Source organism: Etheostoma cragini, chromosome 13, assembly GCF_013103735.1.
Source record: "Etheostoma cragini isolate CJK2018 chromosome 13, CSU_Ecrag_1.0, whole genome shotgun sequence".
In the NCBI taxonomy this organism is placed as follows: domain Eukaryota; kingdom Metazoa; phylum Chordata; class Actinopteri; order Perciformes; family Percidae; genus Etheostoma; species Etheostoma cragini.
In genome coordinates, this window is record NC_048419.1 from 1155501 (window position 1) to 1179399 (window position 23899).

Sequence of the window (23899 nt, forward strand, 5' to 3'; positions counted from 1 at the left end):
GCCTGTGATCTCCGACAGTGGACCAGTTTCAGTGTGCGTACTGTGGGGAGATTGTGCTGCAGTAACCTTACACTCCCCACAAAGTGATGGAAGGGAAATCTGGAACACTGGTTTCCCTACTTACACTGAGTTTGTCCCAAGTCAATGATGACGGGGTAAATTCATTACTGTCTACTGAATAAACAACTCACTTTTCTACTTTAAAGGAAAGTTTGACAATTTGTCTTTCCACTTATAAAGCATTTTTAAACAGTTTCTTTAATAAACAGCACAGGTTTGTAATAGACTCAGGCAGGTGTCATGGACCATCAGAGGAAGCAGCCAAGGAGGACACAATAAAGGGAGTTTAACCAATAGGATATTAGATAGAGGGAGAAAAGGATTGTGATTTGATCACAGGCAAAGAGGGCGGGATCACAACTGTGTGATGGTTTTATTGGTTGGAAGTTTAGGTTACGCCTACTGTTCATGTCACATGAGGTCACCTTCACTGTTTTCCAGGAAGTGACGGTCGTCCAAGAAGTTCAAGTCCCAGTGGGCGCTTAGTAAATGATATGCAAAACAATGTTTTTGTGGACGCTGAGAGGATTCTGATCTTGGTTCTGCTCTCAGCCACCAATTTGGACAGAATGTGAGCAACCAGGGTCCTTTAACACATGTACTAAGAACATTGTGATGTGTTGCTGCTGTACTTTCAAGTGCTTCTACTATGTGTTTCTACTTGAAACAGGTTGTTGGAATGGGCCAGGGTAGGACTATGATAAACAAGGAAACTCAATTTGCGGCATAAAATATCTGTCATAAAAATATATGATTTCAGTTCACCACGTTATATTCATGATGTCTCTGGAAAAGGAAAATGTATTGGGGGGTTAAAATGTCAAATTGCCTTGGGCACTATATTGTCACTGGTGTCATTTTTACAGTTGTTGTATTTGATCAGACTATGGAGCTATTTTAGCTTCTTCATATCCCAAGCTCCACCAATAAAAACTCTTGTCTAAGCCATTTTTGACTCCCAAAACCTTTTGACTTGCGAGCAAAACTTTTTGATTCAAAAGCAAAAATAATCACTTACAAGCACAAGTATAAGTATTAACATTAAAACACACATTATATACCATATATGTTGTGGTTACGTCATAGCTGTTGCAAGAAACTTATAACTGTACAATATTTTGTATTCACATGTTAAATTTAAATAACTGTACACATGTGAATTTACCTATAATTTCTCTAGTCAACAACTACTTCCTGGGATTTGACATGTGATATTATGGTGGACATGGTGGTATGTCCCGTTCTATTTTGACTTAACAGGAACTGTCACTCACTGGACTTCCTTTGTTTTTTGGGGGGTTATTTTTTGGCCTTTGTTTTTGACAAGACAGATGAAGACGTGAAAGGGGAGAAATGACATGCAGCAGAGGGCCACAGGTTGGAGTCCAACCCCGGTCCGCTGCGTTGAGGAGTAAACCTCTATACATGGGTGCCTGCTCTACCAACTGAGCTATCTGGACGTCCTCACTGGACTTCCTCCTCCAAAGAGCGCTGTTCAACCTTGGTCCTGAGGACTCGGAGGCGGTTTCTCAACACCAGGACAGCCAAGAATGGACTCAAGAAGGGTGTTCATGCCAAGTCTCCTTGAGAGGACAGTCTAGCATGATTGCAAGGACAGAGACCACAGCTGTCAGAGTCTGAGACATTCTGTCTGGTTTTGTTGTGCAGCTCTGAATGTCCAACTCGTTCCACCAGTGACAGGACGGTACCCCCGTCACTGTATCAACGTACACATCATGGTATTCCTTGGATTTCCCTGATTTGCTGTCTCCTGTATACAAACAGAATAAAACTGCAGTCAAAATGTTTGTTCTTAAACGTCATAAGCATTCACCGGGCCACATGTTTGATATTAAAACATGATTTATAAAATCATTTCAGAAATCATTAATTAATCATAGTTTAGAATTCTATGCACTAAAAAGGAATGTATAAAGGCGTCAGGCTGCTCACGGTATAGTAGGACCAGTTTAAAGGACAATTCCTGCCAATTTTCATATTAAACTTGATGTTACGTAAGAGCCCTGTTCATGTTGTACAGGCATAATAATTGCATTGTGTGTCTGTTAAGAGGCACAAAGGCTCTGAGACCTGCCCTGTTAACCACCGTTTTAGCTCAGTGGAACACGGACGCTCAGTGGACACGTTGCAGCTGCTCCGGGCTGCCTGCACTGATTCGGGTCAGGAGTTTTCAATCAAAAGTACTCGCACATTTATAGTGATCAAGATTCACATGAAAATTTGCTGGAATTTTTTTTTAAGTATGTGTAGTAGGGGGACCCTGCTCCGTCTCTCTTTCAGTTAAGGGTCCTAAAACCCGTTGAAGACCCCTGCTCTAGAACCCAGTCATCATGGATCGTCCCCTCTGCTGTAATTTTTATAATGGCCTGTGGGGATCACATGGGTTTACTGGGATAATGGTTTCAGACCAACAAAGAGACTAGCCAGTCACAGCAGATCCACCGGCTGTGCACAGCTGTGAAACTCCTCACTATCTTAGCATTTCAGTGCAAATAACTTCATTTTCTAATTAAAAACACACTGACAAAGCTATTAGTACAAGTTGCTCACATTTCTTCTCCTGAGCACAAAATTGGAAAATGTATTCAAAGAATTTGGCGATGTGTGAATACATACATTCAAAAATACATATTAGTAATTACAGGCCATCTGCAGGAACACTTTCTTCACTGATTCTACTACAAACCACACAATATAAGCGATGTTTCCCCTTTTTGTTAGTGTGACAACTTCACAGCGGCCAATAGCCTGGCTTACAAAGTTACTATCTCTGCAGGTCTTATTTTATCTGAATGGCCTAATTGATTAGATTAACCTAATCTTTATGCAACTGTCCTCAGGGCTTCTTTTAGAACTCAGATCACACTGTCGTGTGCAGTAGTTATACCTGCAGGCACTGGTCTAGTCTGGGTGCTGGGGGCTTGAAAACTACTTGAATGGGGTCCTTGAGCAAGGCACTTTGTCTCTAGCTCCAGGGGTGCTGATGGAAAGCTGAGTTGAAGTCACAGACATTTTTTACTGTTTCATATCTATATAAAAGGAAAAAAGATGTGTTTTCTTCAAATGATATTAATCTTTATTCATGGACAAGGATTTTCATCAGGTAAACAATGAGTCTACAAACAAGCAAGGGAGGGCAAAGGGTTATCAAAAAGAAAGAAAATACTTTATGCTGTGAAGCTTATAGAGGTCATATGATTTAACATCATTTGTGTTTGCACATTTAGATATAGAAACAGATGTACTGCTTAATATTGGCAAACTGGCAGCCAGCTCCAGAAAGAGTGGCAGAAGAAAGAATGTCCCCATAAAGACTAATTCAATGACGACACGTGACAGCAACAAGTTAACAACCTGCACTATAACAAACACGAGGACCGACAGAGCTGCATGCATCCTGTCTGAAAGCTACATGTTTGAAGTGGTCGCGTGACGAGGCGGCGGAGCGGAAAGCCTCCGCTCAGGTAGGCGCAGCCAATGGGAGCGCAGGAGGGAGTGCCCAGCAGCGGAGAGGCGGTCCGCCCCGGCACACACTCAGCACACCTTCAGATGGAGATCAAGTAGCAGCAGCAGTCGATTCACAGAGCAACCGCAGCGGATCCGGAGGTTTCCTTCAGGGGGGACAGGTGACAGAACGGACCGACACTCAGTCGCCCTAACGTGCATCGGGGGAAATTACTGCTGTTTCACCCACCCCCACCCCTCCAGAACAGAACACGCTCCGATTGCCAATAGATGTTACTCAACTACATGCATTTCGAGCTGATCCTCTAAGCCCAGTCTGTCAAGATGGAAAATGCGCACACTAAATCTGCAACTGAAGTTTTAGACAACTTCGGTGTGAACGAAAACACTGGGCTGACTCTGGAGCAAGTCAAGGTCAATGTGGAGAGATATGGACCGAACGGTGAGTAGTTATGAATATATTTTTACTCATAATTTTGAGTTCATAACTGGTGCGTACTACAGCCTACATCGATTGGTTTGCCAGGAAATCCAACTGCTGCCGTTATACACCAGGCTGGTGCAAGTCGTGCGCGTAAAAAAACAATTCAGTCCCTCTGGCAAGTGGAAATGTAAGCACGTTTAAGGATGCGCATGCTTGTAATTGAAATCATTTATTGTATAGCACACCAGTTAAAGTTGACACATCTGGGGGGGGGGGGGCATATATGCAAATTCACTCATTTATTCCAAATCAAGCCTAATTAATCCGACAGCTTTTATTCAGCTCGTATCCTTAGGTCGCCGCATGTCATATTCCGGAAAAACTAAGTAAATGCAGTAGTTTGTCCTCGTACACAAACCTGCAGACCCCCCCCTCCTTTGACCACACGCTATGTGACATCCCTGGCTGACATGCAGGGACCAGGAAGTGCAGGCTCAGGCTACTGGAGGGGAATAGGATGAGGTGGTAGGGATAATGAAACAGAAAACCTTGTACAACCTGTTTTCACTTTCAACAGTTGTACTCCACATGGTGTATACTTTCCAGTTATAATTAAAAGATAACAGAAGGAAGTGGAAAGTCAAGATGTAAAGCCATGTCAACATTTTGAGTAATAAAGATCCCCTAGTAATAACCTCTACTGTCCAAATAGTATCTTTTTGCAAGCTAAGTCACTGTTTATCAGTTGGAAATATAGTCTCTTTTGAGCAGTGTGGGTCAAGCAACAACTCTCCCCCCCTCCCCCCTGAAGTCTTGATCATCTTCTACACTCAGCTGGTGTTGGCTGAGTGTTGGCGTGCAGAGCTCGGACCTGACACCGCCACACCTTTGCCTCCTGGCCTGTCATTTGCATGTGTGGCCAAGCTGTGGAGCAGAGCGGCACATTGTGCCGGTCAAACAGAAGCCCTTTGTTGCAACCAGCCACTCTACCCTGCAGGGGCCTGAGATGACTTCATGGAAAAAAAGCAACGTCTTGCCACAGATAACATCTTTCGCTTTTAGTGGTGAACTTCCTGCCTTGTGCGAGCGCATTACAGATGAATGCTGGAGGGAGGGGATACCCTTTTTACAAGGCTGACTCTATATATTATGTATTATATTATATTATCCACTCTAGCTGCTTTGGCACGAGCCAAAAAAAGAAACTGCATTAAACTGGCTTGGATTTAGAACATGCCTTTGCAGAGGGATGTACAGCTGTGTAACAGGTCCTTCCTGTGGCTCACAAACCGCAGACCTTGTAGTTGACTGGAAGGACTCAGTGCGAGCCTTGTTGTTTTGTTCCAGGGAGCGTCCTCTCAAAGCTGTTAATGGGTGGCATGCGCTTACCTTGCTCCCACTGACACATGCACGCACAACTTTTCACTCTGAGGCATAGTTAGTGGGATCTCATTATCAGCAGAATCACTGACCTACATCAACATGGCCACAGACACAGTACACAGTCAGTGTATGTCTTAGTTTGGACACGGTGAGACAAATACTAAGAGGTGAGATTAACATCATCTGCTGTGGTTTCACTGCACGGCTCCAAGTGTCCGTAGGAGACAGCAATGACATGCGGGGAGAACGATATAACATGTTTGGCTCCTGCAACGCAATCCTCCGTGGGACTGCAGAGATTTAACCCAGCGGGATGGATGGAGACGGGAACCTTACTTCTCACCAAAGAAGTGTCTGTTAGCTGTTAGCTGTTCCCTCAACGCCACAATTAAAACATGATGAGCGTGTCTTGCCTCACTGCTTCTATAGAGAACTTAGAAGGGGAAAATGGGGGGGGGGGGGGGGGGGGGGGGGGGGGGATCAGATGCTTTGGCCTGGTTCTTAGCTTTTTTCATATCTCAGTAGGCTGGACATGGCATCGTCTGTCCAACTCCAAGCTAGGCTGTCTCATTCATCTGTCTTTAATGGCAACTTGGCTCAAGTTCTTGCACTCTTGTCTCATTAGAAAAAGAGATTATTGATTTGACCGTGTTCTATCATTAAGGTGTATATATAGATTCTTCCTCTCTTATTGGGATTCGTGATGGCACACTGTATAAGTGAAGACAGGTGAGAGACTTCCTGGCTCTATGTAGGCACGTTGTAAAACCTCACTGAGAGTTTCTGATCCCTGTCAGAGATGTCGGAAAATTAGCTTAGCTGCCACATCTGGACAGTCTTTACTACAAAGCTTCCACCAGCAGCCAACTACACACACACACACGCACACACACACACGCACACGCACACACAGTGAAGAAATAGCTAATTTACTGTTAATAAGAACATCAATTTCCAAGACAGTTTATCACTTTGATTGTGAAATTGTTGGCTCTGTGATGTAGTAGAGGAAGTCACAGGCCTCTGTTTCTCTCGCTTTCTATCTCTCTTTCTCTCTCTCTCTCTCCGTCTTACACCCACACTCACACACTCTGTGTGGCTGCACCAAGAATGTTTGTGCTGTCGCAGCTCGCGGTGTTTGATCATTGTGTCCTGTGCACTCGAAACCCCGATTTCAAAGGCGCGGTCCGTTCACTTTCAGAAAGGGCATATTGTCCTCGTGAGCAATCGGTGTTTTTGAGGAGGGGTCGACCTCGGCAGCAGTTTTCAAAGGCTTCGACTCGCAGGTGGGAGAGTGTCCGAGGAAGATGGTTCTTCTCACAGTGGCAGTTGATTCCTATTCTTTCTTAACAAACAGTGTACATTAATAATATATAATAAATCACTTTCAGCTTATAGAGCCTTCAACAATAGTCTGGGATGGAACAATGTCCTTGGGCACTCCTTTAATTCCCGCTCTAGGAGACGAGTACAATTGCGCAACAGATTCAGGTTAAACAGCCATGTCATGATTAAGTGTCCAATGTTTGATACGCATACGTTTGCTCTCAAACAGATCATGATACAAAAGCTTTCAGCAATTATACATTTTTATTTAACCTTTATTTAACCAGGGAAAAGTCCCATTGAGTTACAGTGACTCTTCTCCCACGGAGTCCTGGCCGAGACTGGCGGCAAAAAAGTAATCCAAGACGATCTGACCAACGTCCGCTGGTGGCAGTAAAGACAAACCTTTATTTCCGCCTGTTTATCTGTTGGTTAGTGCACTCTGCACGCAAGCTCCTCTGAGCTTCTGTTTATCTCATACACATGAAGTCATTTTAATTATTCGATTGATTCGATTATTAGCATTATTAGTTTTCCAAAAGTGGAAATGCAAAAACCCCTGGCACCAATAAAATGTGTTCTGAGGTTGCTGCCTCGTACTTATTAGGTGATACCATCATTGGGAAATTATGCAGCGTAACTGCATTTTTCTCACTCGGGCTTCTGTTACAAATAATACTTACAACTTCCTCTAGTGGGATCTCACTCACTGTTGTTTCTCTTCCTGTTCTGCAACTTGACATGAAAGCAGCCTGACTTACTCTCTACTGCGTTTGAAATACGAGAGATGTTGTGGCGTTTCCTGATCCTCCTTCTCCACGCAACACACACAAGTAGCACATTGCAGCACCCTCCTCAATGAGCAGCTGTCGGCCCCACTGTCCCTTCTTCTTCAGAACATTGCCCAGTTGAGTTCAAATTGTGGTAAGAGTTGTGTGGGCTGAAAACTGGAGAGTTAAAGTTGTAGAAAAGTGACTTTAAAGTCCTTGGGGGGTTGAGTCACTTCCTTGTTCTTGTGGGCTCGGTGTGTGCCTGCCCAGCCGCCTTCAAAGGAGCTGTGACCCTGTTCGAGCCTGGCACTTGTCTTGCCTCCTTCCCTCCCACCTCTGCATCTGTCAGTCACCATCATGTGCTGATGGTAAGATGATGTTGAGTCACCGGCTTCTAGCGAGCTGCCACTGCCTTCTGCTGAGGAGAGGTGTACTCAAAGGGACCCCCAGGGGGATCCTCAGAATAAAACACTATGGTAGGGGAGGAGGATGTGCTTCTGAATGGGGGGTAGCACTGAAGAAGGTTCTGGATTACAATCCTGGTCGTTCCGGGCCTTTCTGTGTGGAGTTGGTATGTTCTCCCCATGGTGGCGTGGGTTTTCTCCGGGTGCTCCGATCCCCCCCCCCCCCATAAAAAAACATGTACTAGGTTCTCCAGTTCTCAGATCTGGAGTTGGTCCACGGGCGCTGTGATTGGCTGCCCACTGCTCCCTTGAGTGAAGAGTTAAATGCATAGAATGAATGAATAAAGTACCGTTAACATTACCTTTAGATCAGCCTATTTTTGAAAAGCAAACATTTGTTGCTAGGCTTACTGTTGTATAGGGAAGATAATCGCTAAGCTCTGGCTCTACAGATTCACAATCAGTTCAAAGAATTCCAAAAATCGATTCTTTATTTTAGTTTTGTTTTGTAATGGCGTGCATACTGTCACATGGGAAAAGTAACTACGTTTACATACTGGGAAACACGATTTTGTATTTTGGAGTAGCCCTCCATAAATATAGTTCATCTTAATCATTCACTCAGCCACATGTTTGATATCAAAATATGATATGTAAAATCATGGCAACAATCTACGGCATTCTATGCACTAAAAAGGTCTGGTGGGGGGGAGCATGCTCCGTCTCTCTTTCAGTTAAGAGTTCCTTGGTAGAGCTGCATTAATTCCAAATTTCGCTGTACAATGAATTGTCTCAGAAATAATTGCGATTAACAATACAATTGTCTTTTTCAGTCAAACAGTCCGAGCAAGTAACCCATTCATAATTGCATATCCAACCAAAATCAACATTAACTATCAATCGCATACCCTTTATGACCTTAGCTAATATAAGCAATTAGTTACAGTTAAACAAAGAAACCGCGATCACGTGAAAATATTGAGATTAGACGTATATGTAATAATTGCCAGAGGTGTAGTTCTGGGGTTAAAAAAGGTGTTTTCTTTAAGGAGTGGGCTGTGTGTACACAGAGTATATTGTGTAGAGTGTGTGTCGGACCCCAGGGCAGACCATGAAGGGGAGCATGAAGTCATCCAAAAGCATGCAGAGAGATCTGAGCTGTGTAAAGTAGATGGAGCCGATGTTTGAACCTGTTCCGCTTCACCGGGACCGGCTTGGCAGTAAACACGTTCCAACGAACGGCGGTGTGCAAACAGAAAGGTCCAGACATGAACAGACATGAACATTACTCTCTTATGATGTTATTTAATTGATTATCTCAACACTTTAACTTGTAATAATGCAACTCTCTTTTCACACTTGTTTTATAGCCACACTCTTTTAACCCTCGTGTTGTCTTCCCGTCAAATTTGAAAATCAACCATTTTGTTGGTGCTTTTAATCAATGTTTTTAACTGTTTCTCACGTTTTTGTTACTTTTTTCAACGCTTTTTACACTTTTTGGAATGTTTGCCACTTTTGTTGATGTTTAACACTACGTAACACTAACTTATTAACTTTAGTTTTACAGTTATTTGGGAGTTTATGCTCAATAAACCTCATTTGTAGGAAATTATCCCTAATGTTTGAGTTAGAAAAGCAGAAATTAGGAATTATTGAGACTAAAATTAAAGGAATGGATGTTGATGATAATCACAGACTGGAATATGTCAACTTTTACTCAATACTATTTCAAAAACACTTCCATTTGTTTTACAATGCTATAAAATTTAACAAGACGCCCCAAAATTAATGAGAGTAGAGATTTGTACTTTTTTGTAACACTTGTGGAGAAACTCCGTTGTACTGATCTTTCGATTAAATCAACTAATCGATTAGTTGACAACTTTTTATGAATGTTAGTCAACTAAGAATGTCTTTAATCGAGGACAGTCCTAGAAATAACAATTAAGGGCAATATTATTAATATCATTTACTTCTGATAACACGTCATTCATGATAGAATTACAGAGTGCGTTCACTTTTTAGGCCAACATGGCAAAAATATCAGACTTTCTTAGGATTTGTTAAGAATTTGTGTCAACAAATTCCATAAAAAACAAGTTATAAAATGAAGTTTGTATTTCAATCTATTGCTATCCTGCTATATATATATATATATATATATATATATATATATATATATATATATATATATATATATATATATATATATATATATATATATATATATATATATATATATATATATATATATATATATATATATTGCAGGATAGCGGATGTGGTAGGGCTTCACGATATGAGGAAAATATGTTATAGTGTGGTTTTTGCGAGGATCTTTACCAAACAAAGATTTTTATCTTCAGTCTGTAGGATCTGGTTGGTAGGCCGGGACGGCACCACAATACTTCATTCACAATGGTTTTACACATATTTTGTCCCCCCCTGCAATTTGGATATATATTGAAATAGTCTACATGCGATTTTGACATACATTTAGCCGTAGTATGTGGAAGTGACCTAAAATAAAGGTTGTAATGATGGAACACATCACCCAGGGCAACAGTGTGGCATACTGATCATAGGCCTTTTTTTTCCATAAGATAGATGAAGACATGGGAGGGGGGAGGGGGCATGGGCCGCGGGGCAGAGTCGAACCCGCGGCTGCTGAATCGAGGCGTAAACCTCTCCATATGTGCTGCTGCTCTATCAGCTGAGCTAACCCAGCCACCACTGATGGGGTTTAATGGGTTTTTGGAGCTCTATGACACCGGGGAAAAGATCTATGCAGTAAATCAGGCTTTAGCTACACAAACAATGCCTATTGGTTGGATCAATTTAAGGTTTTGGTCTTTTCATGGAAAATATAGAATATATTTACACCAGACTTATCCTTTAATATCCTTTTGGCACATCAAAGAGGAATTTAATCCTGTATGGGCATGCTAAAAGTGTAGGTTTTGAAAGTCACACAAGTTTTTCAGTGTGCATCTAGTGTTAGTGGGTGTATGTGTTAAGTTTCTTTTTAACATTTCAAAAATAATTCCACGGTTTTAAAGATTCACTAGATGGATGGCCTCCATAGCTGCAGGGATCAGTGAAGTTGTAGCAGCCATTTGATTGGATAGAAGTGTCGGTCCGGTTTCTAAACCTAGATTGAACCCTATAAATAGCATGATGTTAACACAGATATTTCAGTCGGTCTTTTGGGGGATTGCTGACTACTTTTCACAGCATTCAGCTTCTCCAATTGGCTACTGGGGGGTTGCGTGCCATCCTTCTTGCTAGCCTGTTGGGATGTTTACAAAAGGGTTCTTTGCGCAGCTGTGACCTTAAAGAGGAAGCTCGCAGCCCCGACGAGATATGAGCTTGGTGCTAATCAGCTCATGCATGTCCTCTCAGTTGACAGGCCCTTTTCCTTTTCCTCTGTAACTCGCCAGCACAACTCATCATACTGTGACTGCTCAAATGTGGAACAAGACACTTAATTTGGGGTTCTTCAGAGGGTTTATTTACACCTGAATCTAATGTGCAACAGGAGTGTGCAGTTAGAGACCAGATGTCGGCAGTAAATACATACACGCAGATGTCTTATCTTTGCTAATCTTAGCAGTTACACTCTGTCACGACTCAGATCATCTGCAGCCTCCAATGTTTGTGGCAAATGAAATCTCCCAATCAGATACACTGAAATGCGTTGAAATTTCAAGATAAAATGGCTTTGCAGTGAGATATGCACATTACTCCCATGCACAGGCCTTAGATTCTCTCACAGGGCGAACGTGAGAGTGATGCTGCAGTGAATGTGCTTTCCTGTGCAACATCATGAGGGAACATCCAGTCCCTTTTTTCCCTGACCACAGCTTGATGACGTCAGAGACAGCTCAGCCAATGGGCAGACACAGCAGCCATTGAGATAAGACTCATTTAATTTCCTGTTGTAATTAAAAGGAAAAGATAAAATCTTCATTTTGAAACAAATTCTTCCTTTTCTGACATGACAAGTCTTTTAGAGATGAGCCTTACAAAGCAGATCTCAGTGCAGCTCCGACAGTTGAAGGTGTTTCCTCATGTGTCCCCAGCATGGAGAGAGCATTACTGGTTGAAAGAGTCTTGTGAGAGAAAACTCAGATTGGACAGATAGTCTAGCTAGCTGTCTGGATTTACCCTGCAGAGACCTGAGAACCAGGTAACCATAGTCCTCAGATTGGACAGATAGTCTAGCTAGCGGTCTGGATTTACCCTGCAGAGACCCAAGGACCAGGTAACCATAGTCCTCAGATTGGACAGATAGTCTAGCTAGCTGTCTGGATTTACCCTGCAGAGACCCGAGGACCAGGTAACCATAGTCCTCAGATTGGACAGATAGTCTAGCTAGCTGTCTGGATCCAGTGGAACGTCCAGGAGACAGACTAAAGAATCAGTAACGAAAGATCTCAACATGGCCGGCAAGGCAGCATTATTTAAAGCACGTTGAAGACAAAAAGACAATTGTTTTACATAGGCAAAGGAAATAATTAGAATCACATTATGCAAAAAACAATAAGCAGTAAAAAACACAATCAATTAAGATGTAATGAAATGAAATCTTAAACAATTAGACTAAATAAAACCTGTGAAATGAAACTAAATACAAATGACCAGATGTGCAGATAAAGTGCAATAGTTGTAAAGTAGCTCCAAATGCAATCAAAGGCACAACAATACTGTAGGAATGTATTTTGTTTTTTATAATTTCAGTGAGCACCTCAATTATTCCTTCTAATAGCTAGTTATAAAGTGCCCTGTGCTTTTAAGGTAAAGATACATTCCTTGCAAATATAGAGCATTATAATTTGACTATTAATACAACCACAACATAAAAACCGCCTCTAAAAACCTTTAAAAAACAATTACTTTTAGCCATTTAAAAAGCTATTAACAGCTCCTCAGAAGTGCTGTCAACACAGTTGTAGTAGTCCAAAGTCCTTGTAACTAGTTTTCACCATGTGGGTCCAGGGATGGCAATGTCGCTTAGTCAAACAGTTTAGTACAGACTACAATATGTATAGAATAACTATTAGATGGGGATGAATGACTTTGGTGATCCCAATCCTCTTCTTTTCCACCAAGTGATCATTTTTACTTATTGTGTGAAATATCTTAACACACAGGATGGATTGGCCCAACGTGTTGCCCAGTCAGTAGCCTTTCGACTTTTCCATCATGAGGTTAACATTTTTAGTTTTTAGTCTCCACAGCTAAGGGATTATAAGGGAATATGGAATTACATGACATTGACATTTTATCCAAAGCGACTTAAAACAAGTACTGTACATTAAACCACATGGGTACACACCGAAAAATCACAAGAATCATGCAAGTAGAGCAACGTCATCAACTATGCTGATCAGGCCGACTGTAAGGGCTCCGTAGGATAAGAATAGCGTGGGGGAATTATAATGGGGGTCCATGGAGGTCCATGGGGAGTGACTCGAGGAACTGCAGTCCAGCCCTGGAGCTGCAGCTTGAATAACACACATAACAAACATAATTTTCAACATCTTGCTGACATATTACTAATTACTTAAATGAACTTAATGATATTGAATTCAACACATTTGTACCAGTAAGATATTGTAACACACTTTTTCCATCTATAAAATGTTGTTCCATGTTGCTGAGTTTGGCATTTCTTTACTGTCAGAAGGGGTCCGATGTTCGTCCCAAGATGGCAGCGGCAAAGCTATGAGCTCTGAGTGGTGTTTAGTTTGATCCTTGTGTTTGACGGCAGCAGCTTTAATCCATTAGGAGAGCTTTCCTATACAGACTGCAGAGAAGTTGTGTGTCATTATGCTGCAGAGGAGGGATTCGTGACTTAGTGCCACTTCCTCCTCTGCTCCCGTTCTCATCCCCAGGGTGGCTGCTCACAGGTCGGCGAGCCTCCACAAGATAGCTGCTGACATTCACCCACTTGACACGGCTGCGTATCGCTTCCTCAGGGGAAGGAAAGGGAAGCCCTCCATTGACATTATTGTTAATGGAGGAAACATTGACTCGGTCAGACTGCAGACGTCTCTTCTGCAGTTACCTGTGATGCCTCCTGTGTAGCAGGGATAATGCAGTTAGGGAGGAGAATGGGGTACATTTATAATTCACATTTCATATGGTTAATGCATTCAGAGCTTATCCGGTGGGAGAATACATTAGGAGAGTGAGCGGATGAAGGAAGCTATAGTAGACTTATTCATTAGGGGTTCCCATCATGACATTTATAGGACCGCTTTACACTCTCAGGGTTAGTGGATGGAGCGGGATCCTGGAGCTGGGCCTCACTCAGAGCTGGGTGATGTGAAAATTACAAGCAAATGTCATGTCATTTTCCACGAAATACCTCGATATTGATATTGTTGCGGCGATATTGTAGGATTGAAAATGTGTGCTTTGACAAAATATTTACTCTATGACAATCATCAGTAATGTGGATACACTACGGCTTATGGTCGTTTTACAGTCAGCGTGTCCAAGCGTGTGCGTCCAGAGGGCAAATAGCAAATTCGGTAGCCTTTGCTCGTTAGCGCCACCTCTGTTCAGGAAGAGACTGAGTGTCACAACCACCACGCAGGAGTATAAACAGTTACGGCGCTCTCATGACGTCATATTGGCTCACGACAGCTCGGCTGCGGCTACTGTAAAACTCCCTTTAGTGGGTAAAGGCAAAAAAACAGGAAAAGACAACACTTGTGTAGTAATACAATATGCAAAATATAAGACGATACGTGGCCTTACAAGTGAGCCCAGCCCTAGGCTCACTTACTGAAGCAGTATAAGTCTTACTACTGCACCCACTCTAGCTACTACTCCCTGCTTTAACTCAACCCGCTGGCTGCTACCTGTTTATCTGGAGGTGTGTCTGCTTGCCTGCATGCTCCCACTCATGTTGTGTATTAGCAGCCTACGGAGGCTAGAAGCGAGCCTGCTCCTATCAGAATGTGTGTGGTTGTTCAGTCCTGCAGTCGGAGCGTGCTGTATCAAGGCCCTGTTGATTGCATAACAGTTATTCTTGGTAAATGTTTGACAGACACTGGCACGTACTTTGTGAAACACTTTTTTTTCAATGAGCCTTCATGAGCCAAGTCGCCATGGTAACTGCTGCAAACTTTCTCATGTTGTAGTTTCCACACATAGGGCCCGAACTCTGGCTTGTTAACGCTGCTGACCCACAACTTAGATGTGATGTCTGCCTGGGTTCCTAATTATCTGGCCTCATTCGTTAATGCACCTAGACTAGAAAGAGGAGCGTACAGTAAGTAGAGCTCGTAGTGAAAGCTCTTTTTTAATCAGCAGATTGTTTCCAGCGCAGATAGATACATGGCTAGTTTCCTGCTTTTCTTCCTGACTCTGGACACAGAAACCAGCTCCTGCTGTTGTTGGCAACTGTCTCCAGGAAGTGTCTCCCCTATGCTCGCCGCTGCAGCGAGTGAACAAGCTCTTTTATTCATTGTCTGGGCCGGGAGGGAGGAGGGGTGTGGAGGCAATGTGGGGACAGAGAGAGAGACAGAGAGAGAGAGAGAGAGAGAGAGAGAGAGGTGAAGTCAGTATTCAGGAATGTGCTTGGGCAAGCCTCGGTTTGACACAGCCCAGATGACTGTGAGGGAATCCTTGGCAGAGGGAGGCCGGGGAACCCCGTTCAACACACCCAGCCCTTTCCCTCCCTCCCTCCCTCCCTCCCTCTCTCTCTCTTTACCTTTTCACCTTTCAATCAGTCCATCTTTGTCTCCAGCACTCAGGCTGCAGCCAGCCTGTCTGCCATAAAAACATTACACAACGAGGATGGCACAGTAATGGGGAAACAGGCTTATGTCAGACCGGTGGAGCATGGAAAACAGCAATCCCACCTCTCCATATTTCTGCTGCTGCTGAGAGTGCAGCTAAAGGTCCCCCGTGAGTTAAAGCGTGTCCGACCTGAACTCTGAAAAGCCTCCAGACAGCAAGTTTGAAAAACTTGTTACAATGACTCATCGGCTATTATGACACAGGCTGAGGATGGCCATTCGCCGAGCTGAGAGACAACCTCTGTACACGGATCAGTCTTCCCAAGCAGGTTGTTCTCTAATAGACCATGCAGGTTTGTTCAGGTTTGACTGGAAGCGTTATTAAATCAAAGTTCTGGGCTTTAATGCCTATTCATGAACTTCTCTGTTTTTCAATCGTGTGTTTGTACTGCAACTATCCGTTTTCCCTCTCCCTGGTTTTATTACAAGCCATATTAGGGGAGTTATTCCACCTGAAATTATCCAACAACTTTGTCGTCTCCTTGGGTAAAGTTCCCAGATTACTTTCTCCGTCTTCTTAACACCTAAAAAGCTCATTTTGAAGCAGTGGAATCATTCCAGAAGTCATGATGTGAAATCCTTTCTCTCTCGGGGCATGTGTAATGTAAGGGGTTGTGAGGTTGTAGTTTTGGGAAGGAGGCTACAGGCTCAAGTCATGGCCCTTGCTCTCACCAGCCCCTTCTCTCCATGGAAGATACTTGTGTTGCGTGGTCGGGTCGAAACATGCACAGAAACACAAGGTTCCCACTGTTTTAAAGGAAATAACTCACTTTTCTGGAAAGAAATGATGACAAAACAAAGGCGTTGATGGCAGACAAACACACAAAAATCAAGCTTTTTGAAATGCATCGACCGGATATACTGTGTGTAATCATCCGTCATTAAGTTCTTCAGATGTGATTAATGTTGATGTTTCATGGGGCCTGTTTGGTTGTAGCTTTGCGTCGGACTTAATGAGGATCTGACAAACACAGCCACTCAACACGCATGTGTCATTGTGGTGACACTGATCAACAGGACTTGTCAATTGGAATGTTTTTTGTAGAATATGACTGATGTGTTTTCTACATCAGTGACTCATATGTGTGGTGGGTGTCAAATCAGATGAGATGCTCAGCTTGGCTCCAAAATGCCGCCAAAAATGTAACTTTTCTTTTCACATGACGGATTAAAAATGACAGGGATGATGGGAAAGAAAAGAGCCAAGCGTTTTGATTCTTGGGTTTGTTTTTGTGGGAGCTTACACACGTACTGATGCACACACTGATGCAAAAAAGGGGGGGACTAGCACTAATTAGCACTAATGGCTGTGACTGAGAAATGTGATTGCAGACGGAGGCTGCAGCACGATTGTAAATGACATCACCACACTTCAGATTAAGGAAAAGTTAGCTGTTAGCTTATTCTGGAAGCCATTTCAGATAGGACTCCAACTATTGATTATTTTTAATGTTTAATTCAATGTTTTGGGGGTTTTCTGTGTGGAAATGAGTCTGTACCATTCTTGTAGATGCATTACCCTAGGAACATCTTAAGGGGCATTTCTTCAAACTTGGATTCAAGGAACTGTGACCTCACCAAAACACGTTTTTAGTCATAACTCAGAATTCCTAAGCTACTTATGACATTTCACACTCATTTCTGATAGTATAAAATGATAAAGCAATGACATTTAACATCCAAAAGGTCAAAGGTCAATTTAACTGTCACATCTTAATGTTCAGCAGAAACACAAGTCCTGTCTTACAGTTGATTTGAAACCATTCATGGGCTGACAGACCATCAGTAGTTTCAGATAACCTTTACAAGAGAAAAAGATGAGCAATCATACTGGTATCAAAGGCTTTATAAATCAATTGTATTTAGTCTAATCACCTTAAGGCTTTATGAAGCTGTTTTTATTGCCGTATAGAGTTGAAAATGTGTGCTGAGTTGAGACTGGAGGCCTGATGCTACACTACAGCTACTGAAGAGGACATTTCAACCATCTCTGCGACTCTGCAGGGCAATCTGAATGTGTGCATGCATCTCAAAGTCAGAGTTAATCAAATGTATTAACTGCTCTTTGTCTTTCTCCTCCACTCACACCCCCTCCATTTTCTCTGGCCCGGAATATTTGATTCCTTTTACAACCGGCTTGGTTTGACATCCACAGAGCTCCCAGCTGAAGAAGGTAAATATTGATTTTTCCAGTGCACTGCCATCCTCCTCCCTTTGACTACCTGATAAAGTGTCTTGAGCCAGGATCTGTTGTTTCTGTCGACCGACTGCTTAACTTTGGGAGTGTACACTAAAGCAGCTTTTCACCAATGGACACACACACACACACACACTCCACCACTTCTCTGTAAATACAGGGATTGTGTTCTTCAGTACAAAGAATCTAATGTCAATACATCTTACAGATATTTTCCACCCTTAGGTTTAACGACACACTTTGAGTCCTTACAGTAGGAGCCTTAAACCTTTAACCTTTAATTGTGAGTGTGATGCAAAAAAAGTGTGTAATATGTATTTGTCCTTGTATATTTCAGGCAAGTCCCTGTGGGAACTGGTGTTGGAGCAGTTTGAAGAAATCATGGTCAGAATCCTGCTGCTAGCTGCCTGTGTCTCCTTTGTAAGTACAACCCAGCTAATTAAAATGCCAGTGGTCTTTATCTTATTTGTTCTTGATTTTGGTCCTCTAGTGTCCCCCTATTGGATTTGAGACCCAATTTGGCTACCAAATAGACTAGCTGCATTAGCTTTGGGAAGCCTTATTCCTCCGTTAGAACACTCCTCAACATGGTTTGTGTTCCATTTCCATGTGGAAACCTGTGTATGACAGGCTTTTCCACCCAGTGTTGATATGGTTTCAGCGAGGGAACCAGACTGGAAACAAAACTATCTATCTATCAAATGGCTCTCAGCTGCAGCGCCTCACACTGTGACCCTGCTTGCAGTCCGAGGGTGGGGAAAGTCGGAGAGGGATGGAGTGGGGGAATCCTGACTGCATAATAACTTTTTTCCCCTCTATTACAGCACGTCCCGGTGTCTCGGGACGGGATGGAATTGTTATTGCTATTTCCGAAAGTAGGAAAGTTGTTCTAAAAATGTGTATGACACAATATATCTTCTCTTACTGTTGTCGAGTTAGCGAGAGGCTCGGAGAGCAGGCGTGGGCTGTAACTCCAGGACTCCGGAGTGTGGGCTCATTTTTCCTCGTGTAAATCAAGCCTTTCTTTCTTTAAAAAGCTTGTTTATAGTGGAACAGGGCCCCTGTTCCATTGCCGCAGAGACCCCAATGCTTTACAATGTCATCGTTGCCTGGAGTGCTTTCAGCTAACTAACTAAAATTAGGTTCTGACTCAAAATCACAAATATATTACACTCTGGAGCAGGTTTTCTTAGTCCCAAACATTTCCAATGCTTGTCTCTTGACATTAATATTGTCCTCTTTAAGTTTTTAACTTTTTTATTTGCTCACTGTCATGCAACCATTATGATCAGGAGTGGCTGATGGGAACTAGTGAACTAGAGTTTTAGTTAGACTTTAGCCTAGGAGTCATTTGGCTGTTATTTTGAATATATTCAAAGTGATTTGATTAGATTCTCCGGCCTCCTTTGCATGACACACAAGTCAAGCTTATTAGCAGACGGCACAGGTCAGGTTAGGCTACACTATTAAATATATATTCTGTACACGTGACAACACATTTACTGCAATTGGGAATTTACAAAAAATCAATTGGAGTGGAACATGGAAAACCAAATAATCGTGTGGCTCTGCTCTATTACCCTCTATTACCCTATTACCCCAGACCAGGGGTATGGCTAAACAGCTGGTACCCTCAACAAAATGATAATAGATCAATTATGAGAGGACATTTGAAACGGCTTGATAAATGGAGGCATAGTTCATGATATAGCTCACTGAATTTTTTGTAAATTCCCAATTGCAGTAAATGTGTAATTGGGGGTCAAGAGAGTATAGGAAAGGACCTTAAAAGGTCAAGTAACAACTGGATTGCAAGCCTCCTTTGACCTTATAGAGTGTTTTTTTCTAACCAATTGGATATGAATATATTTATTTACTTTCTATTTTGCTGAGAGCTGTGCTATATTCCAAAACTCTGGAAAACATTTAGCTGTAATGGGCCATCTGTCGGCATGTGTCTCAGCGTGCAGTTATGCATGTCTAGTACGAACAGTGCAAAGTTTAAAGCTGTAAGGAGAGATTTAATATGGTAATGAAGCTTTCATGTTCAAAACCCAACGTTAAATCAATTTAATTCATTTTGTTTCCGATTGTTGCGAGCAGTTAAATTCCCACCAGATCTTCAACGAGTTCGAAGAACCAAAAGAAATCCTACTCTCTCTCCATTTGAACTCCCATTCAGCGTGAAAGTAGCCGTTAGCTATTCAAAGCCCTCTCTGATTGTGTGTGAAGTGTCTTTTGCTGAGAGGACTGCCATTGTTGCCTTCAACTCTCAGCTCAGTCAGAGGGGAGATTTACCATCCCGAATGATGGGGAATGATGAGCTATCGACCGGGCTCACGCCGGCCTCCACGTACACTCTGCTGCTCAATACACTGGGGAGAATATACTCTTTCATCATTTGATAAACAACATCAGATCATGGAAAAGTAAACCTACTTCATCTCTCCTTCTCTCTCTCAGCTGCTTTAGTTGTGGACTCATTACTCGCCATTGACAAATTAACAAATAACACACAGTAGCTGGGAAGTCATTTCTGTGTTGCATTGAGCTTTATCTGTTATGATCTCCTAAAGATGTACTTTGTTGCCTATTACAACAGCTAATATACAGTAGAGTATCTGTAAGCTCTGACTCCTTCAGCTGCCATCACACTATATCGGGCTGTAGAGACATTGGGAAAGTCTAGTAACGCACAGTAAGACTGTATGCATAGTATATTTCTCTGTGGAGATGTTTTTGGGGCCAGTCCATTAACATTAATTTAAAAATGTATTGTACGCTTACTATATATCCTAGTTTGACTTGACACCTAGCTCTGAGGCATGACCTTCAGTCAGCTGTAGTATAGATTATTATATTATGTGAACAAAGAATCAAATAACTACTAATAACTGAAAGGGGTTGCTCTCTCTGATCTTTTAAGTGCAGAATAAAGCTGTTTTAATCAGAAAGATCTCTTAAAGCTGGCCAGCGTCTAACAACAAAGGATAGGTAAAGGTAGACTAGCTAGTGGACAGGGGGGAGCATTTAGAAGCTAGAGGGACAGATATTAAAGACAACAGAGCTGCAAAAGCAGACTTATACTTGCCTTCATCCCACGGTGGGAATAACGACTCCAAATGAATTCTAATGTTGGTCTATGCCTGCTGGATGTGTAAATACTGAAGTCAACCTTTCATATCAACTTAAATAAAAAGATTCTAGACGACGCGGTGCACAGTAGAGCCGCAAAGATGGATGGATTGATCAGTTTGTTGTCAACAATTGAATCAATCACCTGCTATTTTGATAATCAAATAATAGGTTTGAGTCATAAAAAATTCTCTGATTCCATTTTCCTGATCAGCATTTTTTCAAACGTCAGATGTCAGATAGACGTTAAGGTCAAAGATATCTTACCTAATTATTTTAAAGCAGGGATACTTCTGTGAAACCTTCCAAATTCTTGTCTACGTCATGCAGGAATGCTTCACTATTTCAGTTGTTGACTGTCTCGTCCTTCAACCACTCAGGTCTTTATGTTGTGGTACACACTCCCCCGAAAAGACACAGCACGCAGCGGAGCTCACAAAATCATTATGTAAATGTGCATTTGTGTGTGTTTTTCCTGCCATCCAAGAGCTTTGGTGTACTGGATCTCAAACTGTGCAAAAAAAACTGGGCTTCATCAGAATGGCAGTGTTTAAAATAATCTCAGTTCATCCACCGATTTTTATTTCCCCAATGATCTAGTTTCCTGCAGGATTTCATTTATTTTTATTACCCTTCTCATTTTAGGCGTTGCCTTGCTGCTCTGCTACCTACCTTTTTATTGGAGAATTTATTCTGAAATTATATTTTTAAATCATACCTTTCATTTGTTTTAATTCAGCTTGCTCATTTTTATTAGTATGGGTGAACTTGCAAAAAGTACTGAATTTACACGGTCTACTGAGTGCATAGAGAAATGTGTACGAGACTAACTAGAACCGCATCATTCAATTGTATTTCTTTTAAATGCCCACAGCAACTGTTTGTGTGGATGTGAGAAATGTTAGCTTTTCTTGTGTTCTGCCGCATCTTGCTCTTGCAGTCATCTGGTCTGAAATGTTTGCAGCCTCCAACTGGATTAGATGCTGAGGGAGGAGCCTAGTCCTTCTGGCCATTTCCCAGCATTTCTCTTTTGAGTGCCAGGATTGTGAATGGAGCAGGACATGAGGGATTCTCTCCTGATTTCAGCCACACTATGTCACCTGATTCCTAACCAGGGAATTCAGTACTTATGCAGGTGCCAGGGGTACGCAGGGAGATCTTAGCACAGCTAGATGGGTTTTTCTTTTTTAAAGTAAAAAAATTAAGATTTCATTTAAAAACTAAAATCTACATATTGAGTCAGCGTAAACACCTGAACACAAGCTGTTGCAATGATAAATGCTTAAAAAGACACAGCCTATAGCCCTGCCATTTTGTTTAATTGGGTAGTTTGTGTGTTAACATGCTTTGGCAACATCATGTTGTACATGCCAATAAAGCCACTTTAATTGAAATTGAAAATTGACATTAAATATCCAGTTTAAAATCAATTGACATGAGCCCATTTGGAACATGATGGGGGGGTGTCATTTGGGAACCTCTGCTTAAGGTAACAATAGCCTCTTTCCGACCTAGTAGTTAGAGGAATGTAGTTTTAGGAACACTTCTAATACTCTCCCCCAAAATAGTTTTTTTCCATTTGCATTCGCATTGGCCAAGTGGCGATAGGAACTGGTAGGGGGGGTAAGGAAGTGACGGCAACGGTCTTTTAGCGTTGTCGCTTGACTTTAACTCTGCATACAACAGCAAACCAGCATGGAGGAGGTCATGGGACTGTCCCTGTTGTGCCTTGCTGGGATCCTCATGATGGAGTTGGAGCGGCAGCATTTAAAGACCAGGCCGGAGGACTTAACAGAGAAACACTGAAGACGAAGACTCCAGCGTTATATCATCCTCCACATCAGTCCACTTTTCAGAGTTCAGCATTCCGTCCATTCTCGTAGTGATTGACATAGTCAAGTAATTATTAAAGTAGTCAGTGTTTTGGTAAAACAGATGGCATGGCTTCAACAGATGGCGCGCTGTGGGGGCGTGACTTATAAGTTGGACCAATCCACGTAGACCAAGGTGAAAAGAGAAAAGGGAAAGACGCTGCCCTGAGGTAGGCGTTGAAAGAGTTACATGAACTATGGTCAGAGAAACTTAATAATCCCCAAATTGTTCCAGTTTTTAAATCTTATGTTCTAAGAAATGCAAAAATCCCTCTGGTCAGAAAGCGGCTATAGACTCATTGGAACAGAGCTGCATCTCCTCTGTCCAAAAAACATTTCCAGTTTGGTTTTCCTGCCAAAACATTTAAGCATTTTTTCTCCCTAATATGTTTCAGTGCAAGCAAGCCTGCCCTGAAAACATATCTAATTGAGGCAGCGTGGGACTTGAGTTGCAATATAAAATGTCTGCTAATGTTTTCACGGGTCCTGTATGTGCCTCTAGGTGTTGGCTCTGTTTGAGGAAGGAGAGGACTCCACCACCGCCTTTGTTGAGCCTTTTGTTATTCTTCTCATCCTCATCGCCAACGCTGTTATCGGGGTCTGGCAGGTGAGATGCACTCTTCATCCTGTGACACACGAGTAACGTTTCTCTCTGCAGGGTGTTCACATGGTTACAAAGGCTCACTATGGCTAACAAGATAGTAAAGTCCAAACATTTCTATCGTGTACAGCAGCTGTTGCAGGATGCATGGATTCAACTTTGTCGTCTCTTACACTCTGTTCAAACTGACATCGTGTGGTAACATCTGTTACGGGATGAGGCTGTCGACACCGGAGCAGTCGAGTCCATGCGTCAAATCAAAAAATAAAACAAACCAGGGCCCTGGTGTCGAGTGCCCCCCCCCCAGCAGTTCATTTGTGTTGCAGAGGAAGCAGCATTAGACGGGGCGTCCATCGATACTTTGGGAAAGAAGAGGCGTTGCATCGATCGGAGTTTAGAACTCAGTTTAGGCTCTTAGGGCACGG

At 42.4% G+C, this 23899-nt stretch overlaps 1 protein-coding gene across 2 annotated transcripts in view; it reads left to right on the forward strand.

Moving 5' to 3' along the window:
• The first annotated feature begins 3606 nt into the window (after positions 1-3606).
• The window catches only part of atp2a3 (ATPase sarcoplasmic/endoplasmic reticulum Ca2+ transporting 3), a 53274-nt gene continuing 32981 nt past the window's right edge, over positions 3607-23899 (forward strand). For both annotated transcript variants that reach the window (XM_034889889.1, XM_034889890.1), the window contains exons 1-4: positions 3607-3988; positions 17826-17843; positions 18205-18287; positions 23376-23480. In XM_034889889.1, the coding sequence (XP_034745780.1) occupies positions 3871-3988; positions 17826-17843; positions 18205-18287; positions 23376-23480 (324 nt within the window). In that variant the 5' untranslated portion in view covers positions 3607-3870. The remainder of the gene's footprint in view (positions 3989-17825; positions 17844-18204; positions 18288-23375; positions 23481-23899) is intronic.